General features: G+C 35.6%; 1 protein-coding gene across 33 annotated transcripts in view; it reads right to left on the bottom strand.

The window, feature by feature from the left end:
• CDH18 (cadherin 18) overlaps nt 1-19100 on the bottom strand; it is a 948807-nt gene that overhangs the window by 107249 nt on the left and 822458 nt on the right. For 26 of the 33 annotated variants that reach the window (XM_072757177.1, XM_072757194.1, XM_072757200.1 and 23 more), the window contains one exon: nt 7580-7747. The exons of the other annotated variants lie outside the window; for them this stretch is intronic. In XM_072757177.1, the coding sequence (XP_072613278.1) occupies nt 7580-7747 (168 nt within the window). The remainder of the gene's footprint in view (nt 1-7579; nt 7748-19100) is intronic. 33 annotated transcript variants of the gene reach the window in all.

The raw sequence follows: 19100 nt of genomic DNA, 5'->3' as shown, positions 1-19100 counted from the left end.
CTTATTTTATATACTAAATCTCATAACATTAAATAAACACACTTTATCTCAACAAAGTAGGATGAAAAAATATGATAGACTGATAACTTGCGGGTATTACAGTTAATTTGAGAATTCCAGCTATCTTTTTGAATTTGTACTTTCAGTTTAACCATACTGCATATCAAATTGACATACTATTCATTTATCATCCATGTTCTTTCGATCTAAACTTCAGTGGGTTGGTTCTTTCCAATCAAGATGGTGATGTGTAGCTGACTAATTCTCCCATAGAATACAGCTATCAAATATACATACAAAGACTCTTTCAAGTCATTGGAGTGTATTGAATGTAAAAAGGCTCAGATGAGATATGATCCTTGAGAGAAAGGAAGTGGATTTTTATATTGACAATGACTCAGGGCATTTTTTTCATCTGTGGTGCTAGGGGAAAGAATCCAAGCAACAATTAGTTTGTGGAGACAGAGGCTGGGGTTCAGGGCTGGCATAGTAGCTCAAATAAGAACAAAGTCTTAAAAAGAAGAAACCTCAAGAAATAGTGCCAAAATGTGAAGCAATATTCCTGTGATAATTGCAGATATACACACACGCATGCAATGTGGAGACTCGAAGAAACCAACACAAGGCAAAGCCGGATGACAAAATTGCTAATAGAAATTTCAGCAGCCAGTAGACACTAGGAATTAGAACAGGTAAATATTTCAGTTGACACTAGAGAAAAGATTGTGTTTAGGAGTAAGAGCTTCTTTCCAGGAGTAAGGGGAAGTTGACACAAAGCAGTTCTAAGAAAATCTAACTAACCTAGGTAAGCAAAATTCTATAGATCTACAAAAAATAACTCTTTGGAGGAAGATGACATAGTCAGGGACTTATGTAAGTATTTATACATAATTTTCAATCAATAATTCCAAAGCATGCTTTAAACTGGAAAATTACTAAAAACAAAAAGGAAACAAAATCAATAAAAATACTCAGATATGATATTGACAGTAGTTATTACAAAGGGGTTTTGAAATGATCATGAAAAATGTTTAAGAGCACATGGACTAAAAGAGAATTTTAGCAGATATAAATAATGTATATTTAATAAATCAAGAAAGAATTATATAACTGAAATATTTCAGTGCTGAAATGTTCATTTATAGGTTTAATACACAAGTTATTAGAGAATAAACACAGTGGAAAAGATTATTGTACTAGATGTAGCTCAATATAAAATATACAAGTTAAAAAAAAGAGATAAAAAATAATTAAACACACAGAAAAAAAAGAACAATAGATTTATGGTACATAGCTAAAAAACCTAACATGCATGCTTTTGCACAATAAATGATGAAACAAAAGAAAATAAATATTTGAATAAATACTGACCAAAATTTTCTAGAACTAACAAAAGATAGCTTAAAAAATTCTTTACAACTGAAAACAGATTTTTTAAGAAAGTAAGTGCCTCTTAAGTGCACCATAGTCAACCTTTTGAATATTTAATACAAAAAATATTTTAAGTAAGAAAGATCAATTAAAGTAGAATAAACTAATCTACAGTAAAGCAATAATAAGACAGTTGATTTTCAACAGATAAGATGGTGGTCAGCAGACAGTTAAATTGCATCATTTATTACTAAAACAAGAAAAATCCTTCAAATTAGAGTTCTACTCTCAGTGGGAATACTCAAAAAAGTAAGAAAAAATATGTTAAAAAAAAAAAAAAAGGAATGAGTTAATTGACGGTAGACCAGTACTAAAAGGACCAGCAGAAAGGGATTTTTAAGGAAAATTTAGAATTTCCTTTGGAAACACAGCAACTCAGGGAAGAATAAATACCGCCAAAAAGGATAATTATTGACTTAAAAATTATCATTTAATTCTATGCAATGGGGTTAAATAGATTTAAAGTTGTTCCATTTGTTTCAAATGATAATATTATAATTTAAGTTGGAATAAAATAAATTGTAATATGTAGAGCAAATAGTAAGAAAAGTATAAGTAAAATAAAATGTTAATGAAGGAGAAAATGAAGGCTGTGAAATACATTACTAATTAAAAGAATGTAAAAGAAGAAAAAAGGGAACAATTCTTAAAAAAAAGAAAGCAAGATGGTACACTTGAAATATATCAGTAATTAAATTAATTGTAAGTAAATCAAAATAAACAGATATTGTGAAACAAGGTTAAAATAAAACAAAAGCAGAAACTTAGTTTAGGGGGTCATATGAAACTTTAAAAAAATAACTTTGAAAGTAAAATTATGTAAAATATCATACCATCTAATCATTAATCAAAATTATAAAAATTGGATATAGTCATAGATAAAATGGAATTTAAATTGTAGGTGATTGTCAAAGAGAGATGTTCTACAATGAAACATTTTCAAAAAAAAAAAACAAAAACGAAACAAAACAAAAAAAGAAACATTTTCAATATAAGAGGAAGATATCTTGCCTTCAATCTTTAAGGCAAATATCTTGTGCATCCAGTGATATGATTTCAAACTATATCTAAAATATTCAAAACCAAAAGAAAATAAAGGGGAAAACAGAAAAATCTAGTGAAATAGTGGGATACAATAACACAACATCTCTTAATAGATGAAAAAACATTCTGTATGGATGTAGAAAGTTGAATGGCACAATCAATAAATTTGAACTAATTTATTATTTCAGCAAAGTATGAAGCTGAAGAATGTACATTCTTCTAAAATGCATAGGGGCACGATCTCAAAGAAATGCATACTGACATTTAGAAAAACCTTCAGCAAATTTCAAAATATATACCTGTAACCAGACTCAAATGATATCACCTCACACCTGTCACAACAGCTAAAATTAGCGCCAGAAGGAAAAACAGATGTTGGCGAGGATGCAGAAAAAGGAGAAGCCTCTTAACACGCTTGGTGGGAATGCAAACTGGTGCAGCCCCTCTGGAAAATAGTATGGAGGTTCCATAAAGTTAAAAATAGAGCTGCTCTATGATCCAGCAATTGAATTACTAGGTATTTACCTGCAGGATGCAAAAATACAGATTTGAAGGGACACAGGCACCCTAATGTTTATAGCAGCATTATCAACAACAGCCAAACTATGGAAAGACCCAAATGTCTATCAACCGATGGCCTAATGAATGCATAAATAAGTGGTGTACACGCACACACACACACACACTCACCCACACACACACACACACACACACACACACACACACACACTGGAATATTACTCAGCCATACAAAAGAAGGAAATCTTGCCATTTGCAATGACGTGGATGGAGCTAGAGAGCATCATGCTAAGCAAAGTAAGTCAGAAAAAAAGACAAATACCATACGATTTCACTCCTATGTGTAATTCAAGACACAAAACGGATGGAAAAATAAAGAGAGAGGCAAACTGTAAAACAAGACTTTTGACTCTAGAGAACAGACTGAGGCTTGCTGGAGGGGTGCAGGGTGGGGGGAGGGATGGGTTGAATGGGCGATGGGCATTAAGGAGTCCACTTGGGATGAGCACTGGGTGTAGAGTGTAACTGATGAATCACTGAATTCTACACCTAAAACTAATATTACAGTGCATGTTAACTAAATGGAATTTAAATAAACATTTGGAACAAAAGGGAAAAAAATGAACTAGATATCATTTTTTTAAAGTACACTAGAGAAATGTCAACTTGTTGGTAATTAAAACATACACTTCACATTTCGATTGATCAAAGGAGAAGCTTTCTTGTTTTGTTTCTTTTTATTCCTGTTTTAAATAAAATATTAATGCTGAATATATTACGTGCCATTTAGATTTTTCAGGAAACTATAAATGGTAAATTGAAAATAATGGTCTTTCCTCTAAAATATTTTGTTATCAACAAAATCATAACATCAGTATGTTCATCAGTGATATTTTTCTCCAACCTTAAGATTTACTCAAATCAGGTAAACACCTGCAGCTCTTACTATTATATGAAATACTGCCATCTATCGAAATTTTAGGCCTTGTATCCTCCAAATATTTCACCGCATTACATCAACTCTAGTCACAAGTGAGAAAAAGCTGTTGGATGATGTACAATTTTGCAGTCATTTCGGGTTGTTGGGGCAAATTTTGTTAAATAATCAAGTTCTTACCATTTTATTGTGATTATTTGACGTGTGTGTGTGTGTTTTTCTTTCCCAAAATAGGTTATTTATTCTTACTCAAAGACAATTGTCAAAATACAGATCTTTTCATTCAGAGTACAGAAGGTCTACTATGAATTTTCATGGACGCTATTGATTTTTATGTGCATATTATTTATACAGAATAATGGAGGTCAGTGACTTTTTGCCCACCTGAGAACAAATTAAGCAATAAGCTCAATATAACTGTAACATAGTTAAAACCGGAAAAGGGCAGAGCAAGAATCTTAAGAAGTGGAATACATTCCTTTCCACAGGACTAATACTGAGGAATTTTACACCTCAAGATTTTTCTGTAAAGGAGGACTGGGCATCCCTTGTGTTTTTTGAGTAAATACTCAAGCCATAGGAGGGTAAAGTCTTCATAAAGCAAATTACCAGTCTAGAAACACTCAGAGTGAATTTATTTCAAATTAAAACACAGTGATAACTTTAAAGTACAAAATAGACTGATTCATTTTCCAGGGCATGGTAGGTTAACAGAAGAAAAAAAAAAAAAGGAGGGGCGATGCTTTGAAGGAATATTTTTGCAAAGTTTTGTGTGCAGATGCCTATACTAGAGTCAATCACAGTAGTGGTGTAAGAACAAAGGCTCTCTGCGATTGGTGAAATGAGCAAGACGTTAGAACGAGATCTATAAAAATGTCACCTCTTAAGAGAAACAAACCACTGGATCCATTTGATGACTGGGTATGATCTTTGCATAAGCTAAGCTGTATAGAGATTTCTGCCTTTCACGGTGCTTCATGAACACAAGTCCTCATAACCAAATCACATTTTTCTCTAAGCATTTACAGTTTCCTGTTATATAGGTAGCTATTTGATAAATTATGCTGTTTATATGTAAACTGAAAAAATAATTTACTGCAAACCACTCTTGTCAAGGTGACACTAATTATTCTGAAAGCAGCGTTGTGTTTAGTGCAAGGAGTCAGATTATAGTATCTTAAGCACGTCGGAGTAGGAGATTCTGGGTGTGCATCGACTCCGTTTCAAAACTCTGAGCCCATCTCACAGTGTGAGAGAGTTTATTAGCATTAATAATAATTAATCAGTATTAACTGATGTTTCAGCAATAAACTTGTTATTAATCAAAATAATAAAATTAGGAATAATTACTCCATATTTATTACAAACACATTTTTTTCTGTTGATTTTTAAAATCAACTTTAATGGACTTGTAAATTTAAAAATTAGTTTATGGAAAAAAGAAGAGAGAGAGAGAGAGAGATGCTATTTGTATCATGACCAAGCATTTATTGAATCTTTGCAGTGTATCCCTCGAGTTTCATTCTGTTAAGAGAGGTAATATCAATACAGCTCTTCAAAATAGTAATGGTAGTATTTACTTAAAAATTAGGTAGACAAGTTGCATTTGTAAACTGTAATAAATTTATGTCCAATTGAAGTTAGCATGATTGCTCATTACATTAAACAGATCTTTGAACTTCAGCAACTTTATCATATATAAGAACAGCCCCTGTAGGGTGGTATATGTGTATATGCCCATTGTGTGAACTAGGCGATAAAATAAATACAAAAATGCTCTGTAATTTGTAAGATGACAAAATTGGATTTTGTGTTTTAATGTATTGTGAACTGATCTGTGATTTATAATATAATAAGCCTACCTGCTTCATAGAGCAAAGGCCACATGAATGAATCAGTTCACGGAATCTGTCTCTAGAACAAATATACTTTTTAAAAATATTTATTAAATTTAGAAAGAGGGAGTGGGAGGGGGAAGGGGCCAAGGGAGAGGGAGAGAGAATCTCAAGCAGAGTCTGCAGTGAGCATGGAGACCAATGTGGGCCTTGAGCTCAGAGCCCTGAGATCAGGACTTGAGCTGAAACCAAGAGTTGGATGCTCAACCAACTGTGCCACCCAAGCGCCTCCATCTCTAGAACCAATATTTTAAATGGATTCTACCAATGAATTCAACCTGTATGTCTTAATTTAACAATGATAGTTTGACAGAGTATTTAAATTCAACCCATTCACTCATTCATCTAGCAATTGTCAAGGGCTGGGCACTGATCTGAACACTTAAGGTTACAAAAACAAGTTAGCATCATTCTTACGTAGAGGGACGCTTAGTTGTAGAAGCCATATGTCCCTATAGAAATAAATATAACATGAAAGTGCCATGTAACAGAAAACAAGGATTAACTGTTAATTCAGCAACACATTTCAGAGAAATTTATAACAGGGCTTTTAAATAGAGAAATATGAATATGGAAAATTCTGGGTTGAATTAAGAATGTGCAAGGCTATTATGTTTTGGGAACCAGCAGTACTCCATTAGGGCTAGGCCTGGAGCCTACCAAGAAAAATATGAAGATACAGTGCAGGAAGGTGTTTCACAAAAATTCCTGAATCGACACGCCATGGTGTCTGTTTTATTATATAGTTTTTGCACAACACGTGTCAAAAGGACATAAGGGGAGCACCTATTCGGGATTTTAATGGTAATTAAAGATTAGTCTAGCAAGTGTCATCCACAGCATTGGCCACATTAGAAATGCTGAAATGCATTTGTCTCCCATTCTGAGGATCACCATTTCTTTACAAACTCACAGAACTGACACCTTCTTCCCACAGATTGCCTGGAAGTCTGTGCCCACCACGCACAAGGTTCATATTCTACACTGAGAGCCGGCCTTATCATCCGAGCGACACCTTGCTGTGGGATGGTGTGTGTGTGTGTGTGTGTGTGTGTGTGTGTGTGTGGAAAGCATTCATTTTTAAAATGAACTTTTTTTCTATTTCAGTCACCCAAAACACCTGTGCAATTTATTTTTTTTTATTTTTTTTTTTTTTAATTTTTATTTATTTATGATAGTCACAGGGAGAGAGAGAGGGGCAGAGACACAGGCAGAGGGAGAAGCAGGCTCCATGCACCGGGAGCCCGATGTGGGATTCGATCCTGGGTCTCCAGGATCGCGCCCTGGGCCAAAGGCAGGCGCCAAACCGCTGCGCCACCCAGGGATATATATATATATATATATATATTTTTTTTTTTTTTTTTTTTTTTTTTGCAAGAGTAGAGTGTCACCATCAGAACATTCCGTGTATTGGGCAGCTCCCTGTATACTTTACTAATACACAACTGCTTAGCAAATGCAAGATATACTTACTGGTACTTTGTACCACTATATCACTTTTTAAAATATTTAAGTGTGGTGCCAACTGAAACATATATATATTTTTAAACACGGTGCCAATCACCTACCCGGTTCCGGAGACCACAAGCAGAGTGACTTCTCTACTCTGGGGTATAGAAGGGAAAGCATACAGCACAAAAATAAAATACCCCCATTTAGGATAACAGCAACGTGACGTTGCACGCAAAGTATCTCATTTTGTCTTATGCAAACGAAGAGTGTGCAATGTGAACCGTAAGAAACAAGTACATACTCTGAGGAAACCGTGGGGGGTTGTCGTTGACGTCAGTCAGGGTGATGTTAACTGTGGTGGATCCGGAAAGCCCTCCGACTTGCCCAGCCATGTCTTTGGCTTGAATGACCACCGAATAGTGTTCTCTGGCTTCTCTGTCCATATTATGTAAGGCAGTTCTAATAACTCCTGTAATACATATTTTAAACAAAACAGTATAGATGACATATTAAATGAGAAGCAGCACAGATATCTCTCTCGTTTTTTTTCCCTCTTTTAAGAAGTGCATTTTTAAATGACATACTTTTGTGAGAAAGCCAGTCTTCTGAGACTAACAGTACCTTAAAATGTGACTAAAACTATCTCCTTGAATCCTTTATTTACAAGCACAGGTTCTGAACCATTCTATTAGTGGCAATTAAGATGCACATCTTTGGGTTCCTTGGGGTGCCTCGGAGGGTGACCCCACAGCCCAGGTGTGTTCCTCTGCTGGCATGCTAAATATTTCACTAGCTCTGTGCCTCACAAGTGTCAGACGAGATGATTTGACAAGAGGTTAATTTTCCTCTTTACAGAACAATTTACATAGTTTCCTGACAGGGTTGTCAACGTTGGATGATGGAAAACATTGAAGAATCGTGGGTACTTGAACAAAGACTGTAGTCAGGAGTCATTTTAACATTTATCAAGACTAAGAAAGTCACCATTTTTATCAGGAAATAACAACTACAATTTTAACATTTATCAAGACTAAGAAAGTCACTATTTTTATCAGGAAATAACAACTACAATAAGAACTAGATCTAAGTACCTAAGCAAAATAAAGGTATGAAATGGATTCCCAAAATCTCATGTAAAAGCCACATTCTTTATTTCACAGTGACAAAGGAGACATTGAAGGTATTTTTTTTAATGAACTAGTACTTATATTCAATAAAGATGTAAAAAATGTTATTTGTTATATCTCCTTTTGCATCATGCTTAGGTACACATAAATTAGAGAGTTTTGTCAATAGAGCCTTAAATTTCAAAACTGAAACATATTTTCCAGAGGGTCCAGGATTATTAATTATGTCATTAAAAAAGTTCTCATGTAGATGATCTTATGATAGTAAGATTATAATTATTATAATAAGTATAAACATATATGCACGTATATATCTACATTTATATCATATATGCATAAAAACATATTTGCTACTCCATACGCAGGTCAACATTTAAAAGTACCTTTTTTACTTCTGCTAAAAATATTTGGATCAGGCCACATTTAAAAAAAATTGTTTATTTTTTTGAAAGAGAGAGAGAGAGAGAAAGCACAAGGTGGGGGCAGAGGGAGAGGGACAAGGAGACTCGTTGCTGAGCGCACAGCCCGATGCAGGGCTCAGTCCAAGACCCGAGATCATGAGATCTCAGGACCCAGAGAGATCATGAGATACTAGGACCCTGGGACCATGACCTGAGCTGATGTCAGACACTTAATCTACTGAGCCACCCATGTACCCCGGAGATCATGTCACTTTTTGAGAAAGGTACCAATGGCTTCAACCAAACACACAATCGATAAGTTAGGAGAGCAATTCAGAGGGGTAATGCCAATTTTAATAACTGCTAACTACAGAGTTTAGCAAGCTCTTTCACAGACAATATATTGACACACTGAGAGAAAATCAGGTTGTATATTCAAGTTAAAAATAGTATTTTAGAAGTGGAAAGGATTAGTCCATCAGTTTGAACATAGAACACTGCAGCAGTACTTTTGTTTTATTAAGTTGATTGTATGTGTAATGACTTTGAGAGGAGAGCCTCAGGAACCAGGAAAAGGGATCCCACAACTTTCAATATTTGTGAATTCTTAATTGAAGGAGATCAGGAAAATTTTCCTGAGGCTAAATAAAAATGAAAATCATTCCTATCAAAAGAAATTACAATAATATGATAATAAATGATTCATCCAATTCATGCCTACAAAAAGGCCTCAAGCATCCTTATGAAACAGAACAATGTTTTATCACATGATAATTATATAAGAAGGAATTGAATTAATGAACAAGCTAAGATTTTATGAAAATATTTTATGAAAGAAACATATATTTTCTAATACTGGCAAAAAAACAAGGATGTTCTAGGGACACCTGGGTGGCTCAGTGGTTAAGTGCATCTGCCTTCAGCCCAGGGTGTGATTCTGGTGTCCCAGGATGGAGTCCCATGTCGAGCTCCCTGCATGGAGGCTGCTTCTCCCTCTGCCTGTGTCTCTGCCTCTCTCTCTCTCTCTCTGTGTGTGTGTCTTTCATGAATAAATAAAATCTTTTTTTTTAACTAAAATCTTTAAAAAAAGGATGTTCTGAAAAAAATACATTACAAATGGGCCTTGCCTCTGGTGTGTAGAAGTTTGAGACTATTGTCCAGGATGATGTTTGACAATGAAATCATTTAAGTGCTATTTGTTGAATATAAAAATATAACAGTAAAATCAATCATCACAAAGTGAAAGATAGATGTATTTATATGATTTGAATGTTATTCACTTAAGAGACTCAAAGACATCAGTACAAGCCCTGTTTTACAGTATGAATTTCAGTAATTTCACTCCATTATAGCCCTTCTTCTATAAACACAGCTACATCTGACACAACATGAGAAGAAGCTTGTCAGCCAAATTAGCTTATGGAAATAAGGCAGTATGTCCAGAGTTGACACAGACTTTTCAGAAATGACTAAGAACTCATTTAAATTCACAGTTCTCTTGAGGATGATGGCTCAGTGCATGTGCTTGGCTCTGGCCTCCCCCAAGGGCCCACAGGTAACTGGAAAATGCTCTGCCAAACTGCTGTAGGAACATGATCCCAGTACACAACAATCTCTTTCTGTGAACACAGACCACTTTTTTTCTTCTTTCCTGATCTGTATAGCTTTTATTTTCTAAGAAATAAATTACTGCATTAGCTAAAATTTCAGGTATGACATTCTAAAAGAGTGGTGAACGGGGGTGCTTGGGTGGCTCAGTCCATTAAGCATCCAACTTCGGATTTCTGCCCAAGTCATGATCTCAGGGTCATGAGATCAAGCCCCACATTGGGCTCTATGCTAGGCATGGAGCCTGCTTGGGATTCTTTCTCTCCTTCTCTCTCTGGCCCTCACCTCTAGCTTGGGCATGCTCTTGCCCTTTCTCTCTCTGTCTCTTATAAAAAGAAAAAAAAAAGAGTGGTGAAAAATAAATAAAATAAATAAAATAAAGTAAAATACTGGTAAGAGGGGGTATCCTTACCTTGTTCCTAATCTCAATGGGGAAGTTTTGAATGTCTCACATTAAGCATGGAATTAGCTGTAGGGTTTTTGTAAATTATCTTGAACAAGTTGAATAAATTTCTTAGTTTGCCGCACAGTAACTTTTAAAAACTGGGAATGTACTTTTTAGCAGAAGAGGTTCTTAGCACTTTCAGAGAAGAATGACTTTCCTGATTCCGATTATGCATTTTTCAGAAGTAAATGATAAATGGCATCCGTGAATGAATTATTTCTTAGGCAAATTTTGCAAATGTGTTCCAGATGAATTATTATGATTAAAAGATCTAAAACACAGTCTAATTTTATAGTCTAAAGTACCACTATATTACCTGATTACTTGAATCAAATGGATAGTATTGAGTCAAACAGGTTTTAACATTCCTTGTCTAAGATCACAAGATCTTGTGACAAAATCTGAATGTTCCTGCTCCTTGGTTCCTTCTACCTTGAAGAACACTTCTGTGCATGCTCCAAGTTGCCCGAATTATGACGGCAACTTGAACTCCTTTTGTCCTGCCCATTTTTGACTGGATAATTTTACCATCATGGATAAAGTATCATTTGTCTATTTTGGTGAACATCTGCATAGATATCAAATCATTATTTTTATAAATATTCTGATTTGATATATTTATCAGAAAACACAAACAACTTTGAAAGAAGTTAGGAAAAAGTGACAAATATTTGCACTTTCCCAATATTCTGAGAAAGAAATAAAGAAAAAAAAAACAAGTTAAAAAGTGATCATAACTTATTATCCTTTCTGCTTAGTGCAACAGCTGGCTTTTTTTTTTCCAGAATTAAATATATATTTTGAATAAGCATTCACACACACACACACACACATACACACACACACACACAATTTCCCCCTACTTCTATCCAGGAAGCTATATTTGAAAAAAGTGACATTATTAAGCAAAATAACTCTTAAAAAATCAAATATGAGTTAAATGTGAAGCTATCTACGTAAAGTGACTTTATATTCTGATTTTCCCAAGTCTTTTTCAGAATATCCCTGTCTTTGCTCAAATATTAAAGGGCCCTCTTTCATTCTAAACAATGGGTGATCAATTACTGAGTGCCTAAGTTTTACAGTCTTGCTAGTGGCTTTCAAACATGACTCTGACTCAACATTACCTTGAGATTGTCTTAAAGGGTAAATTCATTGGATCCAGGTCTCAGAAACTCTGATTTAGTAATTTGCAGCGGGACTGGCATACTTACAGCTCTAATTGGTTACTGCATTAGTCTGCTAGGGCTGCCAAGAAAAAAAATAAAATACCATAGACTCAGTGGCTCAAACAACAGCAATGTATTCCACACACTTCTCAGAGGCTGGGAAGACTGGGAAGATGAAGACGTCAGTTTCCCCGTGAGAGCTCTCTTCTTGGCTCCTGGAGGCTTCCTTCTCACTGACTTCATATCGCTTTCCCCCAGTTTGTGCGCAAGGAGAAAGAAAGATCGCTCTCCTGTGCTTCTTATCAATCCACCAATCCTGTCATGAGGGTCCCACCCTTATGACTTAATCTAAACCTAATTACTTTTTAAAGCTCCATCTCAAAATACATCACATTGGGAGGGAGGGTTTCCACAAAATGAATCTTTGGCGGTACATAAATACTCAGTCCATCGATAATTTAAAAATTGCCCCTCATACACAGAGACCAAAGAAAGAGGTGGACCACTCCAGATTGGTAGGTGGTGGCAGGTTTAATAAGCAAAGGAACTTAAATATAAGAGTTGTCTTGGGAAGCTGTAAAGTTGAGTGTATCTCCATCACCATCCACCAGAATATTCTCTATAAGTTTATAGAGAAGCTTTAACTGGTTTCAGTCACACACACAGTCTAGATATCCTCAACAACACAAAAATTGAGCTCTCTCTCAGGCTGCTTTCTTAAAAACTGCTTCCACTATGGGAACAGTGGGTACAAAGCATATTCCCAGGACAAGGGAGGAAGGAGGTGAGGGATCTCTGATTGCCTGGGTTTGGCGTGTGGGTCAACGGAGCTCATATCCTCTTAGTGACCACCCCCAATAGCCAAAACAACTCCTTTAGGTGAGTCTAGGGAAAGGGGGCCAAGCCATAGTTTGAGAAGACAGAACTACATATGAGGATACACACGACACAGACAACAAGAAATATGCTAAGGTAACATCCATTTTTTTCAAACTGTGAAGCCTAAGCTCATGTACAAGGCTGAGATAAACATATTTGCACGGTCCAAGTGAGAAGTGATGTTTGTTTGGCTTTTTCTGCCATGTATCCGTGTACCCCGTGATTGTACTGTAACTTAATTTGCCTTCCAAGTAAACTAAGTAAAAAGGACTTATCTACCATATGGTCTTTTCTTTAGGTAAATTTTGAAGAAAAAATACAGAGCAGCTAAATTACTTACCTAAAATTGGTTCATTGTTTTTTGTTTGTTTGTTTTGTTTTGTTTTTGTTATTGTTGCTTAAGTAAACTCTCTTCTTTCAATACATGCTAGGTAACTGATAATGCCCTGTTCTCCACATGCAGGAGAATGAAACTAGACCACTCTCTTGCACCATTCACAAAGATAAACTCAAAATGGATGAAAGATCTAAATGTGAGACAAGATCCCATCAAAATCCTAGAGGAGAACACAGGCAACACCCTTTTTGAACTTGGCCACAGTAACTTCTTGCAAGATACATCCACGAAGGCAAGAGAAACAAAAGCAAAAATGAACTATTGGAACTTCATCAAGATAAGAAGCTTTTGCACAGCAAAAGAAACAGTCAACAAAACTAGAAGACAACCTACAGAATGGGAGAAGATATTTGCAAATGACGGATCAGATAAAGGGCTAGTTTCCAAGATCTATAAAGAACTTGTTAAACTCAACAGCAATGAAACAAACAATCCAATCATGAAATGGGCAAAAGACATGAACAGAAATCTCACAGAGGAAGACATGGACATGGCCAACATGCACATGAGAAAATGCTCCGCATCACTTGCCATCAGGGAAATACAAATCAAAACCACAATGAGATCCCACCTCACACCAGTGAGAATGATGAAAATTAACAAGGCAGGAAACCACACATGTTGGAGAGGATGCGGAGAAAAGGGAACCCTCTTACACTGTTGGTGGGAATGTGAACTGGTGCAGCCACTCTGGAAAACTGTGTGGAGGTTCCTCAAAGAGTTAAAAATAGACCTGCCCTACGACCCAGCAATTGCCCTGTTGGGGATTTACCCCAAAGATTCAGATGCAATGAAACGCTGGGACACCTGCACCCCGGTGTTTCTAGCAGCAATGTCCACAATAGCCAAACTGTGGAAGGAGCCTCGGTGTCCATCGAAAGATGAATGGATAAAGAAGATGTGGTTTATGTATACAATGGAATATTCCTCAGCCATTAGAAATGACAAATACCCACCATTTTGCTTTGACATGGATGGAACTGGAGGGTATGATGCTGAGTGAAATAAGTTAATTGGAGAAGGACAAACATTATATGGTCTCATTCATTTGGGGAATATAAAAAAGAGTGACAGGGAATAAAGGGGAAAGGGGAAAAAATGAGTGGGAAATATCAAAAAGGGAGACAGAACATGAGAGACTCCTAACTCTGGGAAACGAACTAGGGGAAGTTAGAAGGGAGGTGGGCAGGGGGTGGGGTTGACTTGGTGACGGGCAGCGAGGGAGCACTTGATGGGATGAGCACTGGGTGTTATTCTATATGTTGGCAAATTGAACACCAATAAAAAATAAATTTATTTAAAAAATGTCCTTATTCTGAATGTTTGTTGGCTAAAGCTTCCCTAGCAATGTTTACTTCAAAAATTTTAAGCAGAGTGTTGCCTGTTATTCTCTTGTGATGCTGGGTTGAATCAACAGGATGTGATTAGCCTTGTGTCATTTTGTTTTGTTTCTTATTACCTTAGTGGTAAACGACTGCAGGTGCCCTACTGCCTGCAAATTACCTTTTGACTACTGCTTCCCAATCGCCTTGATATGTAGGGGCTAGTAACTGGGAATTACTCTCTGCTGAATTCAAGTTCATAAGACTGAAAACTCATCTGGGTTTATAAGCATTACCTGTTGAACCCAGCTCACTGGTCTACCATATGTTTTTGTTCCCTGACTGGCAATATCCATTCATATAGAGCAATATATCCTCCAAAATGTGTTCTTGCGTTTTTCCCTTTTAACTAAAAATAATTTAAGACGGGGATGTATAAATCTGGTTCATTAGATAATACCAAACAAGACTGCAAAATAAAATTTGTACAGGTTAGAGCAAATAAACAGGCATGCACATTCAGATTCCTATAGAAATACCCAACGTCCACATATGCATTCAGAGAAGAAATGGGCTTGCTTTTTTCCATGTCTAAACTACCATCTGCACTTTGACTCAATAGAATGTTTCCTTCTTAATTTGCTCAATTGCTCATTCATTCATTTAAACTCTATTATATCATTATGTAATGTATATTTAAATATACTGGAGTCCTGGTATTTCTTTAATGGGGCACCAGGGCCACCTAATAACAAAAATCACATGGAGTGCCAATTATCATGCAAATTTAAGGATGTCTACTGAATCAGAATCAAGGAGAGTGCGCCCAAGTATCAGTATTTATGGCAAGCTCCTTCTGTGCTTTTCATGAATGATCAAATTTGAGATATCCACCTAGAGGTGAGAAGACAAGATATCTGTCCTCAAGATGCTCATATTTCATTGGAAGATGTTTCTTTAAAATAATATGAACACTGAGAGATTTAGAAATATTCATAAGTTTCATTAATCATTTTCTACATGATGGCACTTGAAATCTTGGCAGTAATAATTCATCTTTCCAACTGCCTGAGTATGTATGGTGCTCTAGGTATCTGGAAGATTCATTATGTTCAGTTGCTGTTTGTTTCAATATTTAGTATATCATATTCTGAATTTTCCCTACTGAAATCATAAGGATAAGGCGGCTTCCATAAGGTCTTGTCTACATTTAAAGCAAAAAATGTTTAGGCATCGAATCTATATGTATCCATCAGCAACACAGCTCCAGAAATCTATTTTCTTCATCCATCACCAATCCAATGTATGCTGAATGTGATACAGCTCTGTAAAAAATGTGGGGCACAGACACATACAGGGCAGAGCTTATGACATTAGAATGTTATGATTAGGGTATTTACTGATAGGGAAGCATATAGGCAAACCTGGAAAGTTAAGCAATACAGAAAATATATTTCATAAAATGGTAAACAAAACCCAGACTTCAGAAGTCACAGTTATCAAAATGGATGACTATGACCAAAGAGTACTTTATGACCCACAGGAATATTTGTAGATTATGGAAGGGTGAATGGAGATAGGATATCCACGGAAGGGGTATCTGGTATAACCAATCTGAGGATCTGGGATTGGGCATGTCTGTTTAAAGACAATTGGATTTACTGCAAAACGATTGTTGGGAAATAGTGGAGATTAGGTGCTCAGTAATTAAAATACTCTCTGAATATTTCTCTGTTCCTCAAGTGACAGAAAATTTGAAAAGCCCTGTTGCTGCTGCCCCTGTAGAAAGTCAGGACTAAGCTTCACTACTTGTCAGATGTTATTACTGACTCTGGCTGAGCAGATGAGGTTATCTCTACTGCTACATTTAGCACATTTGAGACTCTAAAGTTCCGGTGGGTAACAGATTAACTTCAGAATTTTTATTTATATTTTTGTTATACAATTGATTTTATTTTTAAAGAAAAATTATGTAATATTATATAAAACACTGGCATCCCAGAATTGAAGCAAAAGCAAAAAGAAACCCTCGACATATTTAGCTTCAAGCTATGACTCATGGAATTAACAACCATAAATTCATGAAGGAAGACATTTTTATGCTTTAGTAGGAAGATTCAATTTTTCCTCCTCTATATTTTTTTCCCTTACTACCATTAAAATTGATGGTGAAGCATTTTATATCTCCTGAGGAGAAAAAGAAGGAGAATTCACATGTTTTGAGTGTGGACTATGACTCAGGCACTCCCTTCAGGTATATATCTCATATATTTTGCCCTTACATTCCATGAGAGAAGAAGCTCAAAGCTTAAGTCACTCTGCCCAGACCAGAAACTTGCAAAACTTGAAATATAACCCAGGACTTCTGACATTAAGCTTCTTTTTTGTGTAATATTTTATTTATTTATTCATGAGAGACCCAGAGAGAGAGGCAGAGACACAGGCAGAGGGAGAAGCAGGCTCCATGCAGGGAGCCCGATGCAGGACTCGATCTCAGGACCCCGGGGTCACGACCTGAGCCAACGGCAGACACTCAACCACTGAGGCCTCCAGGAATCCCCTGACATTAAAATCCTGATGCTACAGTGGCATTATCTCAAGAAATTTACCTGTGGAATCTATAGGCTTGGCTGGTTTTGAAAGAGAGACAGGAAAAGAGGGTAGGGAGGAAGGTTCTTCTTTACGGAGGGAATCAAGTATAAATATCACCAATCGGGGTTGAACTATGATTGATTTGATGAGTACAGTACAACGGAAGTCACATTATTGCAATTTCAGCCCCAGACTTAAGAGGACTGAAAACTTCTACCTTGGTCTTTGAGAGCCCTAAGCTATCATGTAAGTGGTTTAGCTACCGGCTAGAGAGACCACATGGAGAAGCCCTAATATAGAAAGGGCAAAGGATCCATCTGAGACCCTTCAACTCTTCCCACTGCAGCACTAGGCACATGAATAAACACATCTTTAAATATCCACACAATCCAGGGATCAGCTGAATGTACCAAATAGCCAGGCCAATGCCACACGGATCCAATAATTGCTCAGACAACTGCTTTTCAACCTCCTGAATTCCAAAATTATGGTTGTTTTGAAAGCTCTGGGTTTAGCGGTCGTTTGCTACACAACAATGACATTCATATTTGGAATATGCACACACAGATACACATGCCCACATGCATACACATATAATACATGAACACACACACACTTATTACTCATAGCTGGCTTTCTAGAGCTACCCCAACACCATTCAATCAAGACTGTGTATCTCCTAAATACTATTTTTTCTTCTCTCTCTCTCTCATACCTTCCCACCCAACCCTTCTCTCCAGAGCTGGAGTGTGTATACACAAACATATACAGAAACACACGTTTCAAATATTTCAGTTATGATCTATGTAAATGTATTTTATCAGTCTAGGTAAGAGCAGTATTTGGAGAATAAAGGGAAGAGGTAAAATGAAACTGATCTCAATATAATTTGTATGCAATGAACACATGGAATGTAATTTCCTATAAAAAGTGAAGTTTTGAGATTCTTATCATCTAGAAATTTGCAGGCTATGCTGAATAAGAAGATTATCTATGATATTTATGAGATTTTTAAATAAAGACAATTAGAAAGATAATTTTAAAGTTTTAAGACCTTAAATGAGATATTTTATTAGTAAATATTGAATGTTTGTAGAAATACTCTAATTTACATTAAATGCGTTTTGAAAATCATGATAAAATAAACAAAATAAATCTAGAAGTACTTCTTAAATATGATCATCCCCAGTTTGTTCACATGATTTATAAAAATCTGATGGGCTCAAAGAGCAAATACAAAAGAAATAAGTTCATTGCTATATTATGCCTGTTTAAACATTGGCATATTTGTTCTACTCTTACTCTATAATTTATTTTTTTCTCTTTAATTTGTGTTTATGATGCTTAAAACAAATTTTAAAAGGTAAGATGTTTTATACTTTTTTTTTTTTTTTGCGGTTGCAGTTACTATTTGAGACTGGGTACTTAATACAAATGTACTGAAAATTTTTGGGATATTTATTGAACCAACTATATTTAAAGCCATTATTGAATAAAAATATTAAAACACTGCTTTATAAGCATGCATATATGTGTATATATGTGTGTATGTATATACACACACACATGCATATGACTGTCTAATTCTATTGGTAATGGTTTACTTAACAATAGATCTATAAATAGCTCAAAATTGATGATTTCTCCTATAGTACTAGTTTATTTATTATGCCATCTGCTTTCTTAATTTTTTAAAAGGAATTTTTATTTTCCTTTTAGAGTATCATTTTATTTTAGGATGCATTATGTCATACTTTAATAATTTAAAAATGTGCTGTCATTTTCAATAAGCTGTTTATCACATGATACATGATATATATATGAACATGTATGTACGCGTATATATTATAGACACGTTATATATGTCACATATAACAAATAT

This window comes from Vulpes vulpes, chromosome 4 (assembly GCF_048418805.1).
Source record: "Vulpes vulpes isolate BD-2025 chromosome 4, VulVul3, whole genome shotgun sequence".
Classification (NCBI taxonomy): Eukaryota; Metazoa; Chordata; class Mammalia; order Carnivora; family Canidae; genus Vulpes; species Vulpes vulpes.
This window is presented reverse-complemented; position numbering and strand designations above follow the sequence as displayed.